Source organism: Anabrus simplex, chromosome 3 (assembly GCF_040414725.1).
Source record: "Anabrus simplex isolate iqAnaSimp1 chromosome 3, ASM4041472v1, whole genome shotgun sequence".
Taxonomy (NCBI): Eukaryota; Metazoa; Arthropoda; class Insecta; order Orthoptera; family Tettigoniidae; genus Anabrus; species Anabrus simplex.
In genome coordinates, this window is record NC_090267.1 from 442,335,841 (window position 1) to 442,357,151 (window position 21,311).

Below are 21,311 nucleotides of genomic sequence, written 5' to 3' on the forward strand. Positions count from 1 at the left end.
TTGCTGGCAAGACCTAGTTTTTACAGTGCACTATGTCTTTTGGTATGGGCTAAAACAAATTTGTTACTTCTATTGACCTGTCTCAGTCTCATCCTTAGCTTTGACAACATTAAAGTGACCGAGGTATGAGCGATGCTAGTAATGCTATTCTTTATGCAACCAGTCCCTGCTATGAATGGTCCTTGGTGTGAAAATATTACCCATAGGGTCGATTGGTACATGCATTTCAGTGGACTTGCGAGATGATATGTAACAGAAACTTCTGACTCAGTGAGGAATGCAACAGGAAATTGCCTCACTCCTCATTTCTCTAGTATGCCTAATCAGTAATGGCTAGGATATCTATGACAGCTAATGGCAGAGGGGTTGAGGATCAAACCGGCCTTCAAACTGAACACTCAACACATTAAAAGAATGTCATATTAGACTGTAAAAAAAAAGAGAAAACAAATACTGCATCGCTGAAAACCTTTGATGTGTTAAACGTTAAATGACTTGCAGAAAAAAAATCTTTTTTCACAGTGTGAAAAAAGACCTGGACAACAAATTCCTACCACAGAAGCCAATAAATCTTTAAAATACATTGTTTCAGTAACTGTTAACAAAAATTGGTTTTAATGGTACTATTAGAAATATTCTTTATACAGCAGAACCTGGTTAATTTGAATTCATGAATAATTTAAACTTTTCTTTCTGTCCATTGATATTCTTTTAAAACACATTGTTAAAAATTCATGTTTCATTTGAATCTTATATTGTTCAATTCAGAGTAAAAATTCTATGTTAGAACTCCCATAACTTGAAAAATAAATGTTGAGGATATTGGAAACTTGCCTGGGTGGAAGAGAAGAGTATTGTAAAATTGTGCTGTAGCTGAAAATGAAACAGTAGTTGTTGCGAAGCTAACCTGCCTGGTGGCATGATTGTAAAAGGCATTGAGTCTATTTTTATGGTATGACACCATGGTTAGCCAGGTTGAATCCTGTTGGTCGAAAATAAATTTCACCATCACAGTGTTTGCACATGTTTATTTAGATCACACATCCCACAATGCAACAAATTGCCTCAAGTTGTAGAAAAATATTCATCTGCCCGCTATCTACTGTGTCATCTAACATACATTTGAACATAAAAAGTTGTCACAAATTCAAATCCGACTGAGGTCGGATATGGTATTTTTCACACATGATACCTAATTCGACCCTGCTCGGATATTGGAGTGAATGTGTTATAGCAGATGAATGAAGGAACAACAGGTAGGCTTTGCTATTGACCCAAAACTAATAAGGGAATGTACCCTGCTTTTATTTACAGTAAAGCGCTTTCAGTATGAAACCTGCATTTGTTTTTCAGTAAGGGCTGATGATTGATTTTGAACCGCAGTTGGAAAATTTTCTTGATCTAGGAGAATATTTCACACCTGAATGTGCATGAGAAACAATCTTTCACATGACATTAACAGAGATGTGTTCGGATTTTGTAGTGTATGTTTGGTTTGTCATTGTTATTGCTTGCCTTATCTGCCTGGTCATTGTATTTATCTTTTTGTACCGTGCGAGTTGGCCATGCGGTTAGGGGCACACGGCTGTGAGCTTGCATCTGGGATATAGTGGGTTTGAATCCCAACTGTCAGCAGCCCGGAAGATGGTTTTCCAAGGTTTCCCATTTTCACACCAGGCAAATTCTGGGGCTGTACCTTAATTAAGGCCATGGCTGCTACCTTCCAACTCCTAGGCCTTTCCTATCCCATCGTTGCCATAAGACTTATCTGTGTTGGTGCGACGTAAAGCCACTAGCAAAAAAAAAAAAAAAAAATTTGTATGTGACTTTCAATGTTTGCTTCTTACTATATACAGTATTATTTGATTTGCACTTGTTTTATCCTTTCTGTTATTTATAAACTAAAGAAGTTGTGGAAAGGGAAATACATTCTTTGTCATTAAGCTATTGTTAAAATGTATACCACTAGAAAACTTAAGTAGTTCCATTTCTTCATCACATTCTTTTTCAAATAACAACAATTACTACTAATACTGTAATTGGGAAAAACCAAAACAGTCTCCTATAAAGTGAACCATACAGACCAAAATTAACCTGTTCTTATTTTCTTTTGATTTCAGGTATAAAATTTAAATGTTCAAAGGTAAGAAATTTTATTATTTTTAATATTCAGTGTCATTACTTGATTCCATGTCATAGCTCATCAAATATACCTCTTTCATTTCTCAAGAATAGAACAAAAAAGACAGTCAAATTCCTTCACAAATTAGTGAAGGATTGTTCCACAATTCTTTACTGAATTTTTGTTTTATACCACACAGAGGAAGCAGAAGAATGTCTTGTTCTCAACTTCTAATTTATTACATTCTTCCCTCTCATGCTGAACCGACAGCAGGTTAGGATGGTGGATTATCACCATTGATGGACTACCATTGATAATATGACAATGGAGTATCAAGGAAACTAAAAATTTAGCACTAACAGAAGTGAACTTCTGAAGTTAAGGAACAATATATCAAAGCTAAACTATTAAAAATGACAGTGACTATAGGCAAGACTGCATTTTCAATCAAACTTGGTACACATATGACATAATACCATCTGGAGAGAAATATTGTGGGAGAAAGACATACCTAACCCCCACCTAAGGGTGGAGTGGAGAGGGAGTAACTTGTAGAAATAATTGAAAATGACCTATATTAATATTGAATCCATAGATTTTGGGGTCACTGAGTTGAATAGTTCATCCGGCAGACGCTGCTCCATTGCGGGACAAATCCTAAGAAGATGATGATTTTCATTAAGTTTATGCTTTCTCAATCTATTCTCAATTCTAAAGAATTTCTGCATGAATTAAATATTACCAGTACTTTCCATGTGAGTAAATATGCGTTGTAATACATTCTTCTTCTTTCCTTGACCTAAAAGCACTGAGCACGACAAAACAGGAAATCAAAATCCAAGATTGTTAATGACTGTCACCCATGTACTGCTTAGCCACCTTCTTTGTTTGACATTGTTATGCAATAAGTGCAAGTCAAATGAAAACCTTAAAAAAATCAATTTATTTTGAGAAAAAGCAGTGCGTAACTGTAGTTTCCATTATATTCAATGCGAGTTCTCCAGTGCTTACTAAGTAGATGGATTTCTGTAGAAAAAAATCTTTTGCTTGTCTAAGCAGCCTTCATCTTCATACGAATGGAATGTCTTTCCTCCTGGTGCTTCCTTGAGTGGCCCAAACATGTGGTAATCACTAGGAGCATGATCTGGTGAATATGATGGATGTGGAAGACACTCAGAATCCAGGTCTTTGATGGTTGCAACTATTGTGTGGGCAGTATGGGGCCGAGCCTGTTCATATTACTGCTGTGACAAACATGTATCACCATACTGAATTGCCATTCATTGATGAATTTCAATAGATTTCACATCTTTGGTACTCAAAACCTGAATAACAGACTGCTGTTCCTCTTTCGCACGTCTGAAGTAGGGTGACCATTGTTACACTGGCACTTTGATGGTGTTTGCTTGTTTACGTGATGCTGCCATCTATGTGATTTTCATTAAGACTTTTGCAACAGTAGTACCAATGAACAGAACTGCAGTGCAATATTTAAAACTTTTATTACATTTTTAAGGTTATCATTTGACTTGCCCTTGTAATTTTTCTTGTGTATAGTAGCTACCATTGGATGATATTCTAATTTTCAATTAATATTGGGTGTTAGCTTAGAATATCAAATTCATTTTGATTTCTCTTTCAGGATGTTCAGACTGACACTATACAACTTGCGAACATTGAATTGTCCAAAATCTGGTCCATTTTAGAATGTCCAGTCTGCTTAGAAGTTGCATTGCCTCCAATATACCAGTGTGACAAAGGTCACCATGCATGTAACAATTGTTGGAAAAAGTTGAAGTCTTGTCCGTTATGTAAAAGCTACAGGTCCATGATGTCTCGTAACTTTGTTGCTGAAGCAATTGCAGAAGTGGTAGTTCTACCCTGTCGCTTCCATATTGAGGGGTGCAGTGAGACAGTATTACTCATTGATAAACCTCAGCATGAGGCAGTATGCTTTCATCGTACACATCAATGTCCAGTGCAGGGTTGTAAAGAAAGCTACAGTTATCATAATATGACCTGTCATCTCAGTGAGAAACATGGTTATACAGTGAAAGTGAAAACACAGGCAGTTACAGAATGGTAAGTAAATACCTCTGAGTTGACTGAACAGTTTTTATTATCTTTCTCTTTTGTTTTATCATTTACTATGCAGCAAGTTATTTGCCCTCTTCTGTAATTTTTTCTGAAACTGATTAATGTATTACAATAGATTTGTTTAAGAATCTAAGGATATTTTGATCATGTAGTGTGGATGTATGTTGTCTGGTTATCTCTTGTAATAGATAACAAAAAAGATAAGCACCTAAAAGGGGTATTGAAAATTAAAGGTAATGTGGATCTATTGTAATGAGATTAATTATGGCAAGCTCAAAGACCACCAGAAAATTGCACAGTGCAATTATAAAATTCAGGACAGATGACACAACAGCAGGTTCAGTGAGTAGATACAAAGCATAGCAGTGCAAATGGCTATGTCTGAATGTAAAACTTTACTTTACTCTCTTACAAAGTTATTAATATTTTGTATTCAATAAATGCAATCTTAGGTTAAAAGGATAATTTTTTTTTTTTGCTAGGGGCTTTACGTCGCACCGACACAGATAGGTCTTATGGCAACGATGGGATAGGAAAGGCCTAGGAGTTGGAAGGAAGTGGCCGTGGCCTTAATTAAGGTACAGCCCCAGCATTTGCCTGGTGTGAAAATGGGAAACCACGGAAAACCATTTTCAGGGCTGCCGATAGTGGGATTCGAACCTACTATCTCCCGGAGTTAAAAGGATAAAGGACAAAAGCAAATCTGATATATTTAAGCATATGCTGTATTTAAATAATAATAATAATAATAATAATAATAATAATAATAATAATAATAATAATAATAATAATAAGAAGAAGAAGAAGAAGAAGAAGAAGAAGAAGAAGAAGAATGCATGAATTTGGAGTGAAAATTAAATTCTTCTTCTTCTTCATGTGCCATGTCCTCGCAGAACATTGGCGATCAGTAGCATGATCTGTTGTTTGTTCATAGCTGTTCTGAACAGAGTAAGCTTTGTCACCCCAAACCACTGGCTCAAGTTGCCGAGCCATGATGTCCTACTTCTCCCCGGATCACGTTTTCCATTAATTTTCCCTTGGAGTACTACTTGCAGAAGGTGGTATTTACTGTAGAGTTCCGCATCATATGACCAAAGTATTCTAGTTTCCTTCTCTTGATGGTAGTGAGAATTTCCGGTTCTTTGCTCATACGGTGCAAAACGTCTGTATTGGTCATTTTAGCTGTCCAAGGTATCTTCAGCATCCTTCGGTACGTCCACATTTCAAATGCTTGCAATCTCTTGCACATGGTCTCAGTTAGTGTCCGTGCCTCAACGCCATATAACAGAATGCTGAAGCCCTTACTGACACAAATTTCAAAGGTGAAATTTATGGGTGAGATATCGAAACCTATTCAGATAAATACAGGGATACGGCAAGGTGATGGTCTGTCACCCCTTCTATTCAACTGTGTTCTAGAGAAAATTGTAAGAATTGGGGATGTAAAGCTTAAAGAGCATAACATTTTGCCAGTAACTTTGGGGAGAAAAACAAAGGCATTGAAATAAATTGCCTAGCATTTGCAGACAATTTTGCTATATTGTCAGAAAACCTAACAAGTGCAACAACACAAGTCGATCTCTTGGAAGAAATAGCCAACAAGACAGGTTTGAGAACCTCCGTAGAAAAAACAAAATTTATTACAAACATCAAGATTGCTCCAAAATTTTTGTCAACAGATATTGGTCCAGTAAAAAGAGTAACGAAATTCAAGTATCTGGGAGAAATAATTCAAGAAAATGGTTTAGACAAATCTGCAGTAGAAGAAAGGGTTCACAAGATGGAAAGAGCATATGGTATCACAAAGAATTTTTATAACAAAAAGTGTCTATCTAAAAATCTTAAAATAAGGCACTACACTACAGTGATGAAACCGGAATGCTTATATGCACTAAACTACAGATTGGATAAACTTGAGGTACTAGAAAGGAGAGTCATGAGAAAAATCTTAGGCCCTATGAAAACAACAGAAGTATGGAAATTAAGATCTGATGATGAAATATACAGGAACATTATTGAAAACATAACAGAAACCATAAGAAAAAGGAGATTGCAATTTTTCGAACATATTTACAGAATGGATGATTCCAGATTAACACAACAGATTTTCAAGTATCTTTGCGACAAAAAGGCAACAACTAGCTGGATTCAAGAAGTAAGGAGAGATTTAGAAAGAAATAATATAAGAGAAGAAGAAACTATGGACAGAAATTTTTAGAAAGAAGGTTGTAGGTATGGAAGGATTCCAAGGAAGATTGAACAAGAAGCCTGGTGCGAAGTGGTCCGAGGACAGAAGGAAACAGTATAGTAAAAGGATGAAAGAATATTGGAAGGAGCGGAAGAGAAAACAACACAGTATGAGGAACTGAATTGAAATTGGCATGTGGTCCTTAGCAGGCTTCATCAGAAAGAATAATAATAATAATAATAATAATAATAATAATAATAATAATAATAATAATAATAATAATAATAATAATAATAATAATAATAATAATCTACACATAAACATTTTTCCTAAAAACAGCTTTGTCTAGTCTGTTCGGCCATTCTACTGGACCGATCTGCTTCAGTTTGGTTTATTCTCTCCGGAATTACCTGCCAGTGAATCATCAAGCATTGATAGGTTTCTAAGTTCTGTCAACTTTGAATAATCATAAAATAAAATCATTAATTGATCACTTCAGTAATTGCAGGTGAAGGCTCACTCTAGCCAGCAATACATTCTGTGCTTAGTGGGTTGCACACAGTTAAGAAGCAATATATCGAAACTAAACTATTAAAAATGACAGCAAGACTGCATTATCTGGAGAGAAATACTATGGGAGAAAGACACACCTAACCCCCCTAAGGAGGGAGTGGGGAGGGAGTAACTTGTAAAAATAATTGAAATCGACCTATATTAATATTGAATCCATAGATTTTGGAGTCACTAAGATGAATAGTGATATTTAAGTCCAAGTTCAGCCACCATCGCATGGGGGGTGGAGGGGGTTGAGAAGGGGTGAAAAAGAAAATGTCCAAAATAACCAAAATGATGTATGTTTATGTATATCTTCCAGCATAGCTCTCAACCACTTCTTGGTGCACATCACCTATGAGTTACTATCTGGAGCAAAATACTGTGGGGGTAGGACACCTATAGTACCCCTACAATTGGGGGTTGGGAGGGAGTGACATGTAAAAATCATTGAAAATGACCAATATTAGTGTCGAATCCATACTGCTGTTCAGCGTCACTGAGATGAATTGTGACACTCTGGCTGCTGTTGGCTCCATCAGGCATGTGGGTCACAAGGGGTAAGAAAGGAAATGTCCAAAATGACCAAGATTAGTATTGAATTCATGATGTTTATATTAAGGCATGTTATTTGCAGAGCAGCATGTGTCCTCTAATAGTAATAACAATAATAGTATTTTATTTTATTTTTTTACGAGGGAGTGTGGAAAATCTTTCATGAGACACTTGTGAAGGGTTCGCACTCCACAAGCGTGCAGGATTCTTACCAACTAAAAACCACACACCGTTTTCCCATGATGTACATCTCTGCCCCGTAACTGCTCTTGCATTTTTTCAGGGCTGCATCGTGCTTTTACCCTATCAGGCTTCTTCTTTCTTGATTTCTCCTTTACTGATGTTCATGAGCATCCATATCACTCTTTTTCTCTGCATATGCAGCCATCTAATCCCAACATTCCTAGTTCCTTAACATCACTAGGAGAATAGATTCTAGTGTCAGTTCTCCTTGCTCAACTTTTTTTTTCTAGTGGCTTTATGTCACACCAACACTGATAGGTCTCATGGCGATGATGGGATAGGAAAGGCCTAGGAGTTGGAGGGAAACGGCCATGGCCTTTATTAAGGTACAGCCCCAGCATTTGCCTGGTGTGAAAATGGGAAACTGCGGAAAACTATCTTCAGGGCTGCCAACAGTGGGATTCATACCCACTATCTCCCGGGTGCAAGCTCACAGCCACGTGCCCCTGACCGCACGGCCAACTCGCCCGGTGCTCAACTTCTAAACATCTTCATGTAGACCAATGCTCACATAATAAAAGGTGTGAAGTACATCGTCAGTATAATTGCAATAAATACTTAATGGATCACTCGCTCTGCCTATTCTATGCAGAAATTTTCTGAAGTATCTGTGGTCTGTCAAGAGCTGCATAAGGTAATAATTAACTTCACCATGTGCTCGTGCTTTCCATTTTGCTAAACATGGTATCAGCCGCTTAGTCCATTTCCCTCGTGGAATTTCCTCCCATCTTTGCTGCCATCATTCCATTTGTTTGGCATAAGCCAGCTTCTGGGTGCATTTCTTTCTAACTCTCCTTGAGTATGCCAGGCTTCCAGTCCCTCTAAGGCAAGTAAGTCAATCAGTGGTGCTGCTGCTACCATAAGGATCGCAGGTCTGGATACTGTATGATATGCACTTGTAATTCTTAAAGCTGAACTCCATTGTACTGCAGGTATACTTCGCCAATATGTAGGTGCTTTGAAAAGTTCTCGGAATGTACTAGAATTAAGTATCTTACCTCAGTGGAACTGCTTTTATTTTTCAACATAGTCTCCCTTTAGACTAATGCATTTGGTACAGTGATGTTCCAATGCCTTGATCCCATCTCGAAAATGAGATTCCTCTAGGCCTGCAAAATACCTCTCCAATTCGGCTGTCAGTTCTTCCCTTGTAGAAAATCTCCGTCCACTGAGGAAAATTTTCAGCTTGGGGAATAAATGAAAGTCTGATGGTGCCAAATCAGGTGAATAAGGTGGATGTGGCAACAATTCGTACCCCAGTTCAATAACACTTGTGTGCGGCGGAGCGTTGTCCTGATGAAAGATGACCTTTTACCTTGCCAAACCAGGCCTTGTTTCCCGTATCTTTTCCTGTAGTTGGTCTAGGAGTTTTGCATAGTATTGCCCATAATTGTTTGGCCAGTAGGAAGATAATCTATCAGCAGAATGCCTTTTGCATCCCAGAAAACTGAGGCCATGTCCTTTCCGGCCGAACGCACTGCCTTTGCTTTCTTTGGTGGTGGTGAATCAGCATGTTTCCACTGCTTTGACTGCTGTTTTGTCTCTGGGGTATAGTAGTGGACCCAAGTTTCATCTGTAGTCACAAAACGGTGCAAAAAATCTTGTTGGTTGCACTGAAAACGGGCCAGACTTTGTTCGGACATTTCCAATCTGGTGCATTTATTGTCCAATGTCAAGAGCCGCGGCACCCATCTTGCGGATAATTTTTTCATACCCAATTCTTCGGTTAAAAAATAATATACCCATTCAGAAGACATCCCTACAGCTTCAGCAATCTCCCGCACTTTCAGTCGATGATCCTCCATGACCTATTTATGCACTTTTGCGATAAATTCTGGGGTCGTAACACTTTTTGACCATCCACTACGCGGATCATCATCCAAGGTCTCCCGACCAAATTTAAACTCGCTGGTCCACTTGGCAACAGTTGAAAATGAAGGAGCAGAGTCCCGCAGTGTGTTCTGAAAGTCGGCATGAATTTCCTTTGCTTTCATACCTTTCTTTACAAATTATTTAATCACTGCTCGAATCTCAGTTTTTTCCATTGTCACAAATCACTACGCGGGAACAACAACAAAGAGTCGTCATTACCACACTCCTGCAGCTAGAGCACTGACACACCATGTGTTCACTCACAAAGGATGTGTGATTATTGTGCGGGAACCTCGTTGCTCTAGCACTGACATCTAGCGGTGATTCCGATAACTTTTCAAACCGCCCTCGTATTTTTTATACATCAAAGACTCAGCCCAAATTTGTGAGCCATATAGAAGTATTGATTGAACTATCGACATCAGAAATGGTCCCTTGTTGGATTCTGGACTTTTACACTGCTCATTAATGTGCTTAATGCAATAGTTATTCTCTCTGCCTTGTCTACCACACACTCATTTTATATGATCCCAGAATGTAAGTTTGGTATCAGCAGCAGTTACTCCTCACATACGCTGCCAAAATTTGTGAAATGCCGCTACTTCCAGGCTATCAATGCATCTTTAGTACCCAATATCACCAGAGGTACCAAGACCGGCCGAATGCCACACGGCCAGTTGAGTTTTGAATTGATAGCTTGTGTTATGATTTAAATATAGATATCGGTGGTTGTCTTGAATAGACCTTTAGCTAGGTACCTCCGTGGTTAGTTCCGCAACTGGATATATGTCTAGATCTACTCCATGGACCCATGATGAAGATGGATTCCTCCATTTATCGGAGGTATTTCCAGGACTTCGATCATCAGTATCCAGCCGTGAGATGTATCTTCATGGACGGTTCTAATATGAGAGAAAATGTTGGCTGCTCCTTTATCAGCGATATGAGCATGAAGATCTCGCTTCCTGGTGTATGCAGCGTGTATACTGTGGAGCTTTGCGCCATCTTAGAAGCTCTGCAGTTTGCACTGGGTGACGAAAGAAACCATTTTCTTATGTGTACCGATTTGTTAAGCTCTCTGCAGTCTATTAAAATCTGTTTCTTGCAACACCCACTGGTGCAGCAGATTCATGACCTTCTAGCCAGGTTAAGTGATGTTGGCACCAGAATCACTTTCTTGTGGCTTCCAAGCCACGTTGGGATTGAAGGAAATGAACTTGCGGATAAAGCTCCAAAGGAAACAGAACTTTTACCTCCAAGATCTATTAATGTACCTGCTAAAGATATTTGTTCTCAGCTACGTCGAACCATCTTGGCGCCTGGGTATCGGAGTGGCTAGCTATCCGAACTCCCAACAAGTGGAGATCAATTAAGAAGACAACCACTGTGTGGCGGTCCTCTTTACGGCCTTCACGGAGAGAGGCCATAGTATTGTATAGGCTGAGGATAGGTCATGGATGATATACACACTTTTATCTGCTAAAGAGGGAAGACCCCCCCAGTGTGTTTTTGTGGTGTGCCGATTTCACCGTGGCCCACATCCTCACAGAGTGCGCCAATCTCTCTGGTGTAAGACAGAGCCTTGGTCTGCAGGAAACACTTGAACGCACATTAGCTGATGACACGACTATTGCTGATCTTGTCATCCGCTTTATGTGCGACAGTGGATTAGTCAAGGGTATGTAAATTGCAAGTGTTATATTACTCAGGAAACTCACGTTCCCTTTGATTCGTTAGTGATTTTTTGGCTTAATTAAATAAATTTTTGTTTTATTTTGTACTTTGTTTCCAAATTTCTTCATTGAATAAATAATTTTGTTTTATTTTAAATTTCTTTTCCACTTAATTTGTTCAGAGAGGACTACTACTACTACTACTACTACTACTACTACTACTACTACTACTACTACAACAGGGGTTTTTAGTTGGTGGAAATCCAACTCCCACACAGAGTGGTGTCTTTAAAAGATTTTCCCCTGCCATAACAAAAAAACCTACTACTACTACTACTACTACTACTACTACTACTACTACTACTACTACTACTGAATGGATAGCGACCCTAGACTGGTGGTTCATAACACTGGAATCTTACCAACTTTTTCCAGAGGGAACTCAGAGTCTTTCATAGACGTCACCTGCTCAACGCAGGGTATAGCATCATTCATTGTTGACTGGGAAGTTATGGAAGATGAATCTCTAAGGGATCGAAGAAGCTTAATGATATCACGAAAACGGTGTGGAACTATAATTGGGAAACTTTTAAAATTGCAATCGAGTGGATGTCACAAACTGTAGATACAGTGCAACATACTCTAAAAGATGTAACTGCTGTTCTTAAAGATGCTTGTAGGACCAGCCGATTGAGGGGATCAACAAAATATAAAACACGAGTCCCTTACTGGTGGAACAATCAGCCAGGTCAACTTAATACAATTAGAAGCTGACTATAAGGCATCAAAGAGGCAACTAATGAAGCTAATAAAGGATTGTAAGAGAAGTCTCTGGCAAAAGCTATGCAAAGATCTAGACAGTGATATCTGGGGAGCGGGATATAAGATAGTGACTGGTCGAATAATCAACAGGGTACCAGTTCAGCTCCCAGCTGATAAAAGGAAAGCCATAGCAATGGAGTTGTTCCCTTGTACTAATGACAGACTTGAAACGGAATGAGATTTTTGTGTTGCAGAACCGTTCACTGTGGTTGAGTTACAAGAGGTAGCACGCAATATGAAGACTGGTAAGGCACCAGGTGTAGATGGAATCCCACCAGAAGCCATCAAGTATGCAGTTGAGGTGGCACCTGGTTGGATCTTATCAGTCTTCAATGATTTATTAAAAAAGCGTGAATTCCCCAATGAGTGGAAAGTAGCCAAGCTAGTGCTGTTATTGAAGGCAGGGAAACTATCATTAGATCCATCAGCATACAGGCCACTTTGCTTATTAAACAACTTGAGCAAACTTTACGAAGGATTGATTAAAACTAGACTGGAGAAAGAACTTGAACAACAGGGAGGACTTTCTTCGAACCAGTTTGGATTTAGAAAGGGTAGAAACACAACCCAAGCTATTGAGAGGGTGATTCAAATACAGGCAGAAAGCAGTGAGAAATGGGCTGCCTTGATAATGCTAGATGTCAAAAATGCTTTTAACACTGCTTCTTGGGCATTATTTTGAGAGAACTTCGTAGGATGAACATTTCTCAGTATCTACAACAAATAATCGTTAAGTACTTCAAAGGACGAAGAATACGATTTCATGATTTAGAAGATCTTGAAATGAGTGCTGGCATTCCACAGGGATCTGTCCTAGGACCCACCTTGTGGAACATTCTATATGATGGTGTCTTACGCCTGCAGCTGACAAAAGGGACAACATCTATTGGTTATGCAGATGACCTTGCAATAGTGGTAATAGCAGAGAATGTAGAAGAACTGACCTTCCGAGTAAACGAATCACTGAGACGAGTTAACCTTTGGATGGTAAATAATAAGTTGAGATTGGCTCCACATAAGACTGAGGCTGTAATTTTGAAAGGTTCCAGGAATTGGATAAATGTCCGTTTCTTATTAAATGATACAGTGATTATCCCAGGAAAGTCTGTACGATACCTTGGGGTTCTTATTGACAGGAATTGCACATTTGGTGCACATGTGAAGGCAGTAACCCAAAAGGCAGAGAAGAAGGCATCGGCATTAGCCAGACTTATGCCTAACATCGGGGGACCAAGAACAGTTAAGAGACAGATTATGTGCTCTGCAGTATATTCCATTTTACTTTATGCTGCACCTATCTGGCACAATGCACTCAGGAGGAAGATTCACTGAAGAGCTATGGAAAGAGTACAGAGGAAAATGCTGCTCAGAGTTACCTGTGCATATCGAACTGTTTCGACAGCAGCTTTACAAGTTGTAGCTGCCAGTATTCCCATTGACCTCCTCGTTGTAGAGAGAAAACTTTGGCATGAAAGGGGTGCAACTATATCTGCTGAAGAAAAGAAAGCCTCGAGGAACCAACTCTTACTAGACTGGCAAGACCGATGGGATGGCACAACAGATGTTGGCCAATGGACAAAAAAGCTAATATCCAACATAGGAGACTGGCTTAAATGTAGACATCGGCAGGTAGATTACTATCTGTCGCAGATCCTGACAGGACATGGAAGATTCGGCGTATACGCCATGAAGATGGGAAAGACGCAGGGAGATGGTTGTCGGTACTGTTCTGAAAGGGATACAGTAGAACACACTTTTTTATACTGTGTTCGATGGGAAGAAGAACGAAGGAAAGCCTGCCAACAACTTGGCCGACAACTCACGCCAAGGAATCTGGTTCAGATTATGTTAGAGAGCCCGTTTGCCTGGAACACAGTAAAGACAATGGCGACAAGCATTATGGGGATGAAGGAGAAAGAAGAGAAAGGAAGAACTTAATAATATACATCGCTCCATTCTGATGTCATGCCAACAAGCAGTTCCAGAATGGTCTGAGTGAAGAGGGCAGGGGTTTTTAGTTGGTGGAAATCCAACTCCCACACAGAGTGGTGTCTTTAAAAGATTTTCCCCTGCCATAACAAAAAAACCCCTACTACTACTATGACGACTACTACTACTACTAATATTACTACTACTACTACTACTACTACTACTACTACTACTACTACTACTACTATTATTACTACTACTACTACTACTACTACTACTACTACTACTACTACTACATAACAAAGATCATAATCCAAACCCTCCATTGCATGTAAAACTGAAACATGAAAGTGCTATTACATCTCTGCTTCATTATTGTAATTATTATTATTACAGCAATAATGTCACAATTGGGAGTGGTTGTGGGAAAATGTGATGGGCAAACACGGTATTGGAAAATGCAACACCAATTGGTTATTGCTCTTCGGCCTATGTGCTGAGAATGAACTGCATATCACTAATACTTAGTTACAGTTATCTAACCATTTTATGACCACGTGGATGCATCCACACTCTTAGCACTGGTATATTCTTGACGACATTATCACCCAGCAATGTGATAAGAAAGATGTTCTGATCATGAAGACCACAATATGCCAACTCAGAATCTCTTTTCACCATAAATTGCCTCTGCATTGCTCAAGTATGTCCAGAAGGAAGTTTGACCTCTGTAAACTTTCAGACCAGTACATTGCTAAACAGTTCCAGAATGTGATCTCTTGAGCAATTGGCATCCAGTTCAACTGTCACAAATGAGTCAGCTAAGGAATCTATTGTTTTGAAGAAAAGAAGAGCTAAGATTGGTTTGCGGGCAGAAATTCAGAAATTATGAGTCTCATAATATCTCTCTTATATCCCTTCAGCAAGATTAATCTTCAAGCTTGAAGAAAGTCCATTTTATATATCTTCAATTGAAATGCCAGACTCGAATCAAGGAAAGGAAGTACAACTGGTGGCAACCAAAAGCTCAAGACCTTCAAAGTTATCTGATGCCAAAGACTTGCAAAACTTCTACGCAGGGACCATTCTTCAGTAGGAACTCTGAATTCAGCTGACAATAATACCAGTATGAAGGACATCTTGGAGTACTGGCAACAGTTCTCCACTCTTTTATATCACAACTCTACCAAAGCTGAGGACTTCCTCCGAGATATCCCACAACAGGCCCTGCAGCCATGGATAGCAATGACATCATCATACCAGGAATTCTGTGAGGCTCTTAACAAACTGAAACCCAGAAAGGCAGCTGGACTTGACAACATTCCAATGGAGCTGATTCTAAAGGAAGGCTTATCCTTAAAAAAAATACTTGACATTAATCCTTTAAATCTGGGAAACTCAGCAAGTACTTAGTTGAGGATTACTACTATTATCAATCCAAGAAATGTGGTTGCAGTATATGTGGCAACTATTGTGGTATATCCCTGTTGTCCATAGCTGGTGTTCTTGCAAGAATTCTACTGGCCATCTCCAGGTTGTCTCTGAGAAAATTCTCCCAGAATCTCAGTGTGGTTTATGTGCCTCAATAGTCATAATTGACAGATCTTCTGTGCCTGGTAACTTGAAGGAAAGTGCAGAGAACAGCACCCTCATTACTTAGTGTTTTATAATTTGGAGAAGGCTTTTGACTGTGTCCCAAGGTCTGCTATGTGGGCAGTGTTGAGACACTTTGGTTGCCCTAAACGCTTTGTTGGCCTGGTTCAAACACTCCATGATGGTATGTCTGGTCATGTTCTCCATCAGAAAAACATCTCTAATGCTTATACATAGACTCTGAAGCAAGGGTGTGTACTTGCCCCAACACTTTTTCTTTTCTACATGGCAGATTTATGCTTTGTGATTCATCATGTACTAATACCTCAGACATAGTTTTACGGTATCGTCTTAATGGAAGTCTCTTCAACTTGACGGAACTTCACTCACTTTGCTTAACTCATGTGACCAGAGTAACTGAACTGCAGTTCACTGATGATACTGCATGATCTACTCTTAACACTGAGGGGCTGCAGTCATCAGTCTATAGTTTCAAGAGCACATATGATTATTTTGGCTTCACCATCAATGCACAAAAAACCAAGATCCTTGCCCAACCTGCCCCAGGGACTAGCCTTGCAGAGTTCAATGCTTCTGTCTCAGATGTAATTCTGGAATAGGCAGATCACTTCTCATACCTTGGGAACATCTTATTTAAACGTTGCAACTCAGAAGGGGATGTGGAAAACAAACTCTGTGCTGCTCATATGACATTTGATTGGCTATCCAAACGGGTCTTTAGGAATAAAGACCTATCAGTTCATACCAAACTTATGGTGTGTAAACCAGTCATCATCACATCATTACTGTATGGATGTGAAACCTGGACCCTGTACCATCATGACATCAAGGAACTTGAACATTTTCATATACAGAAACTTTGTTCAATCTTAAATATCAAATGGGAGAACCATGTCTCCAATCTTGCCGTTCTTGAGAAGCATGCATGAACAGTGTAGAAGCCTCTATCATTGGCCATCGGCTTTGGTGGACTGGACATGTGTGCCATATGAGCAACACCAGGCTAACAGTTTCTTGTCAGTTCCTTTATAATAAACTTTCCTAAGGCATAAGACCCAATGGTGTTCCTTTAAATCGTTATAAAGACCAATGTAAACAAACCACGAAAGTCACACACATCAACCTTCAAAACCTGGGACACACTTGTCAAGGATAACTCGCTTTGGCATCAGACCAACTCTAATGTTGTTGAACTGTTTGAGCAAGAGCGTCGTAGTCACAAAGAGGTTCATTGATAATTACGCATACTCCATCAAATGCAGCCTTATTCTCCCCCATCCATTACGTGCAATCTGTGTGGATGCATGTTTCATGCTAGAATTGGCTCGTTCAGTCATCAGAAGTACACGCACAAGCAACATTGAGTGCTAGTGGATTATAACCAGGAGAATTTGCACACTTGGAAGTGAGTAGCAGCAGACGACAGCAATAATGAAAAGCAAATTACATCCTCTTAAGTGCATTTATGCCATTGTTCATGCAGTGTCAACTTCCACTTACTGCCGTCCTACAACTGGAATGTCAAAATAACTGACCTTCAAGCTTAGGACACAAAGATATATGAGCACAGGCTTGTGGAAAAACAGGCATTTGCCTGGTTTGAAAATGGAAAACCATATTCAGGGCTGCTGACAATGGGATTCGAACCCACCATCTCCCGAGAGCAAGCTTACAGGTATACGAACTTAACCGCACAATCAACTTGCTCACATGAGGATGTAGGATATCACTGTATGGTCATGATCCTCCATATTACTACCAGAGATGACCAGGGTTCCGTCTAATGAGGGACAACAGACGAGGATGCTAGCCTTTTAATCTCGCACAAACAAATGGAGGGTTTTTGGCGATGCAAGGATGGGGAAGGGCTAGGATTAGGAAGGTAGTGGCCATGGCCTTAATTAAGGTACAGTACCAGCATTTGCCTGGTTTGAAAACTGAAAACCATATTCAGGGCTGCTGACAATGGGATTCAAACCCACCATCTCCCGAGAGCAAGTTTACAGCTATGCGAACTTAACCGCACAGTCAACTGGCTCGCATGAGGATGAAGGATATCATGGTACGGTCATGATCCTCCATATTACTACCACACATGATCTTAAGTCATGGTAGGATACATCCACGTTATCCCCTGCTCCTGGGCTGGACAAAATCCACAATCAAATGTTTAAATATTTGAGTGACCAATGTCTCAAGGATATCCTCGCCCTATTTAACAGAATAATATTAATTATTAATTAATCATAAATCCAATCCAATGTGTTTTTCCACCATATTTTTTAAGTGTATTATTCAATATTCATGTACTTACCTTTATGAAATAATATTCTAGTTATCCCAACATAGGGACTTAAGTTGTTGTTTAAGCCCCAATTTAGTTTTTGCAATTATCAGTTGATCAACATCAACCTTGTGCAAGACTCAATGTGCTTAAGGACGTGTTTCCTTGGTTTCAATCTTTATCATAACAAATACTAGCAGTTTGCCGCTGGCTCCGCCCGCAATGTACACTGTATGGTGTTGTTCGTTACTATCCTCATGGATGTATTTGCAAAGTTCTGACTTAATGAAATAAAGCACATGATCTGCTGCGGTAATAGAATGTAATATTGTGTCAAGAAAACACTTGAAAATACATTACACAAAGAAATTGAATTAAACGTTCCTTGGAACAACACTACGCGCCGAACTATTAAAAAGTCCTTCAAAGATCTTTGTCATGGAGACAAATGTATTCATAACTATTCTCATAATCTACCAATGTAAGTAGTTATTATCTCAAAAGAAAGTGCTTGATCCACTGAGCGTTTTTAGACCAAAACGAACTGCGTACCTCAATTAGAACGAAAGATATGATTGGTTCAATGAGAAAAAATGTTGAAGAAATGAGGCGTCAAATTTAATGTGCACTCATAACTTTGCTCAGAATGAACCAATTTGAATAGTTAAGAGCTGAAATGAAAGAACCTGATCTACTGAGTGTTCTTAGGCCAAAACGAACTCTGTACCTCTATTAGAACCAAAGATATGATTGCTTCAAAGATACAAAAAACTGAAAAAATGAAATAATTTGAGGAAGGTGGAAGTTAAGTGATTTATAGTACCTGATGACAAATTTGTGCATGAATACCTTTAAGTTAAAACAAAAATGAATGAAATCAACCGGATAGAATGGCCGGACTGACTGACTTTAGTTTTCATAAATGTTTTTAATATATAGATTAGTATATACCAAGTGTTTTCAATTTTATATTTAGTGATTGCTTTTGTCATACTTGATATTATTCCTATTATGGCATATATGACTGAGGAGGATGTCATATGTAAAAGAGGTCAAAACTAGTCCCACACTGAATAAAGTATAGACATAACATATGACATGTATTGAACAGGTGGCCCTTTCATACTTTTGATTGCGTGTTAGAGCACTTGAGTCCTAGGGAGTTTTTCATTTTCATGCTCTTCTTAGATATTCTCTTTCTTTGGCCAATACCATCATTTTTCAAATTGTTGGACCCCTTCCATTTTCTTCCTCTGATTAGTGTTAATAGACGATGGTTGTCCAGGTGTATTTCCTCTTAAAACAATAATCACCACCACCACCAACATCCTCGATCACCAGGTTATATGCTGGTTATTTAAGAAAGTAATCCTCATGGGTTGTCAGCTTGGAAACATGGGTTGGCAACTACAGGGACCTAGCTGACTTAGGCAGTGTTTCAAATGGCATGTGCCAGGCTCTTATTTTCATCTTTCCTATCTCTCCTCACTTTGTCAACACTTGTTCTTTTCTGATCCCAGCAGTATAAAGGAATAGGTCCAAAACCAAGAAGAGAAAGAAGAATAAAGATATTGGTAAAATAAAGTAAATGGTCATGAAGGGCATAAAAACGAAAGACTCCTGATATCTCTCTTCTGGTTAGTTTTAAGAGGATATTGTTGCCTAGTTGTACTTCCCATTCAAATGATAATCCTAATCACCACTAGTTTTAGACCCTGGAATTACTGAATGCTTCCCAGAGATCACTCAAGACTTAAACTTTCTGTTTGATTGATTTTAGTAGGAAAAAGTTCTCTGAAGTCATAACCATGTTCTCCCTCACACCACTTGTGCACGCATATAACATCTTGGGTTGGGGATTGTTCTTCTTGTGTCACAATTCTTTAAGATCCACGGCTGCCCTATGGATGCAGGTTAGTTTGCATTTGTTTTTATTTTTATTTTGCAATAAGTTTGATCCACCAGCACTCCAGAAATGTCCAAAATATCAAATGCATTTTTGTAAATATGTTGATGATAACTCAGAACTGATGGTGATTTCAGATGATTCCTACAACCCAGGACCAAGCAAGCTTTAAGTACCAAGTAGAAGTCATGGATCATCTTGGTTGTCGTGGAGTGAGCTACACAGGGGCAGTGGCAAATATGGACAAGACTGTAGATGAAATTTTACAGAAGGATGAGTTCTTGACTGTTCCTAATAATATATTAAAATCATTAAAACAACATCATAATCTGAAAATCACAATACGCATTTGGCCTTGATCTAGCTTGCAAACCAGTGGTGAAGGATTTCTATATCATCATATGTCTAATGTTGACTTTGGTTAAAGGATCATATGGGCAATAAACCAATGGAGGGAACAGTTAAGAACTGATGATGCTGTTGCATCTAATTATCTCCAGTTAATTCAATAGGCAAGATCTTGGATTTTCCCATCCTTAAAAAATGGAAAAACATTGCATGAAACTATGAGCTAATGTTCTTTTAGTTTTTTGTATGCAGTAGGAATATTTATTGGTAATTTTCTCCTATATATCTGATGCATCTATTTATAAAATTCAGGAAACCACTGTAATTTTATTTGCTAGATTCTAGGTTCCTTTTCCACTTGTAGTATGTGTATGCACAATTTGGTAAACTGTTAATTGTGAGATATTTGTTTCAGACGAAGAGCTGATAGATTTTTTTTATTAAATGAATTTTCTATTTAAACTAATTTGATATTAATTAAGTTATATACCTTTATATTTAAGTTATTTGGAATACTTGTACTTTGATGCCATTATATTATGCATTTGATTCCAATAAAATTCATTTGTGGATCAGATCTGATTATTAAATAGTGGTTATAATGATAATCACTAATGTAGGTTCTGTAGAAATACAAAGTATGTCTTTTAAGTAAACACCGTTTTTAAATATGGCTGTTGCAGTGCTTTGGTTGTTGTTCAGATCACACGAGCTCAGTAGGTACATCTGTAGGCTAGCCACAAACGCCATTACGGAAGCATTTGCCCGTATTTACGTTTGTGCATATTAAAAATGCCTCTGACAATTAATAGTCCGCCGGGATGAGTGGCTCAGACGGTTAAGGCGCTGGCCTTCTGACCCCAACTTGGCAGGTTCGATCCTGGCTCAGTCCGGTGGTATTTGAAGGTGCTCAAATACGTCAGCCTCGTGTCGGTAGATTTACTGGCACGTAAAAGAACTCCTGCAGGACTAAATTCCGGCACCTTGGCGTCTCCGAAAACCATAAGAGTAGTTAGTGGGACGTAAAACAAATAACATTATTATTATTATTATTATTATTATTATTATTATTATTATTATTATTATTATTATTATTATTATTAATT

The 21,311-nt window shown here is 38.7% G+C and overlaps 1 protein-coding gene across 1 annotated transcript; it reads left to right on the forward strand.

Moving 5' to 3' along the window:
* Nucleotides 1-579: 579 nt before the first annotated feature.
* Nucleotides 580-20,769, forward strand: LOC136867420 (E3 ubiquitin-protein ligase sina). The gene is made up of 5 exons (XM_067144623.2): nucleotides 580-1,256; nucleotides 2,121-2,143; nucleotides 3,765-4,204; nucleotides 19,732-19,864; nucleotides 19,995-20,769. The coding sequence occupies exons 1-5, from the start codon at nucleotides 1,238-1,240 to the stop codon at nucleotides 20,214-20,216; spliced, it is 837 nt and encodes a 278-aa protein (XP_067000724.2). The 5' UTR covers nucleotides 580-1,237; the 3' UTR covers nucleotides 20,217-20,769.
* Nucleotides 20,770-21,311: the final 542 nt, after the last annotated feature.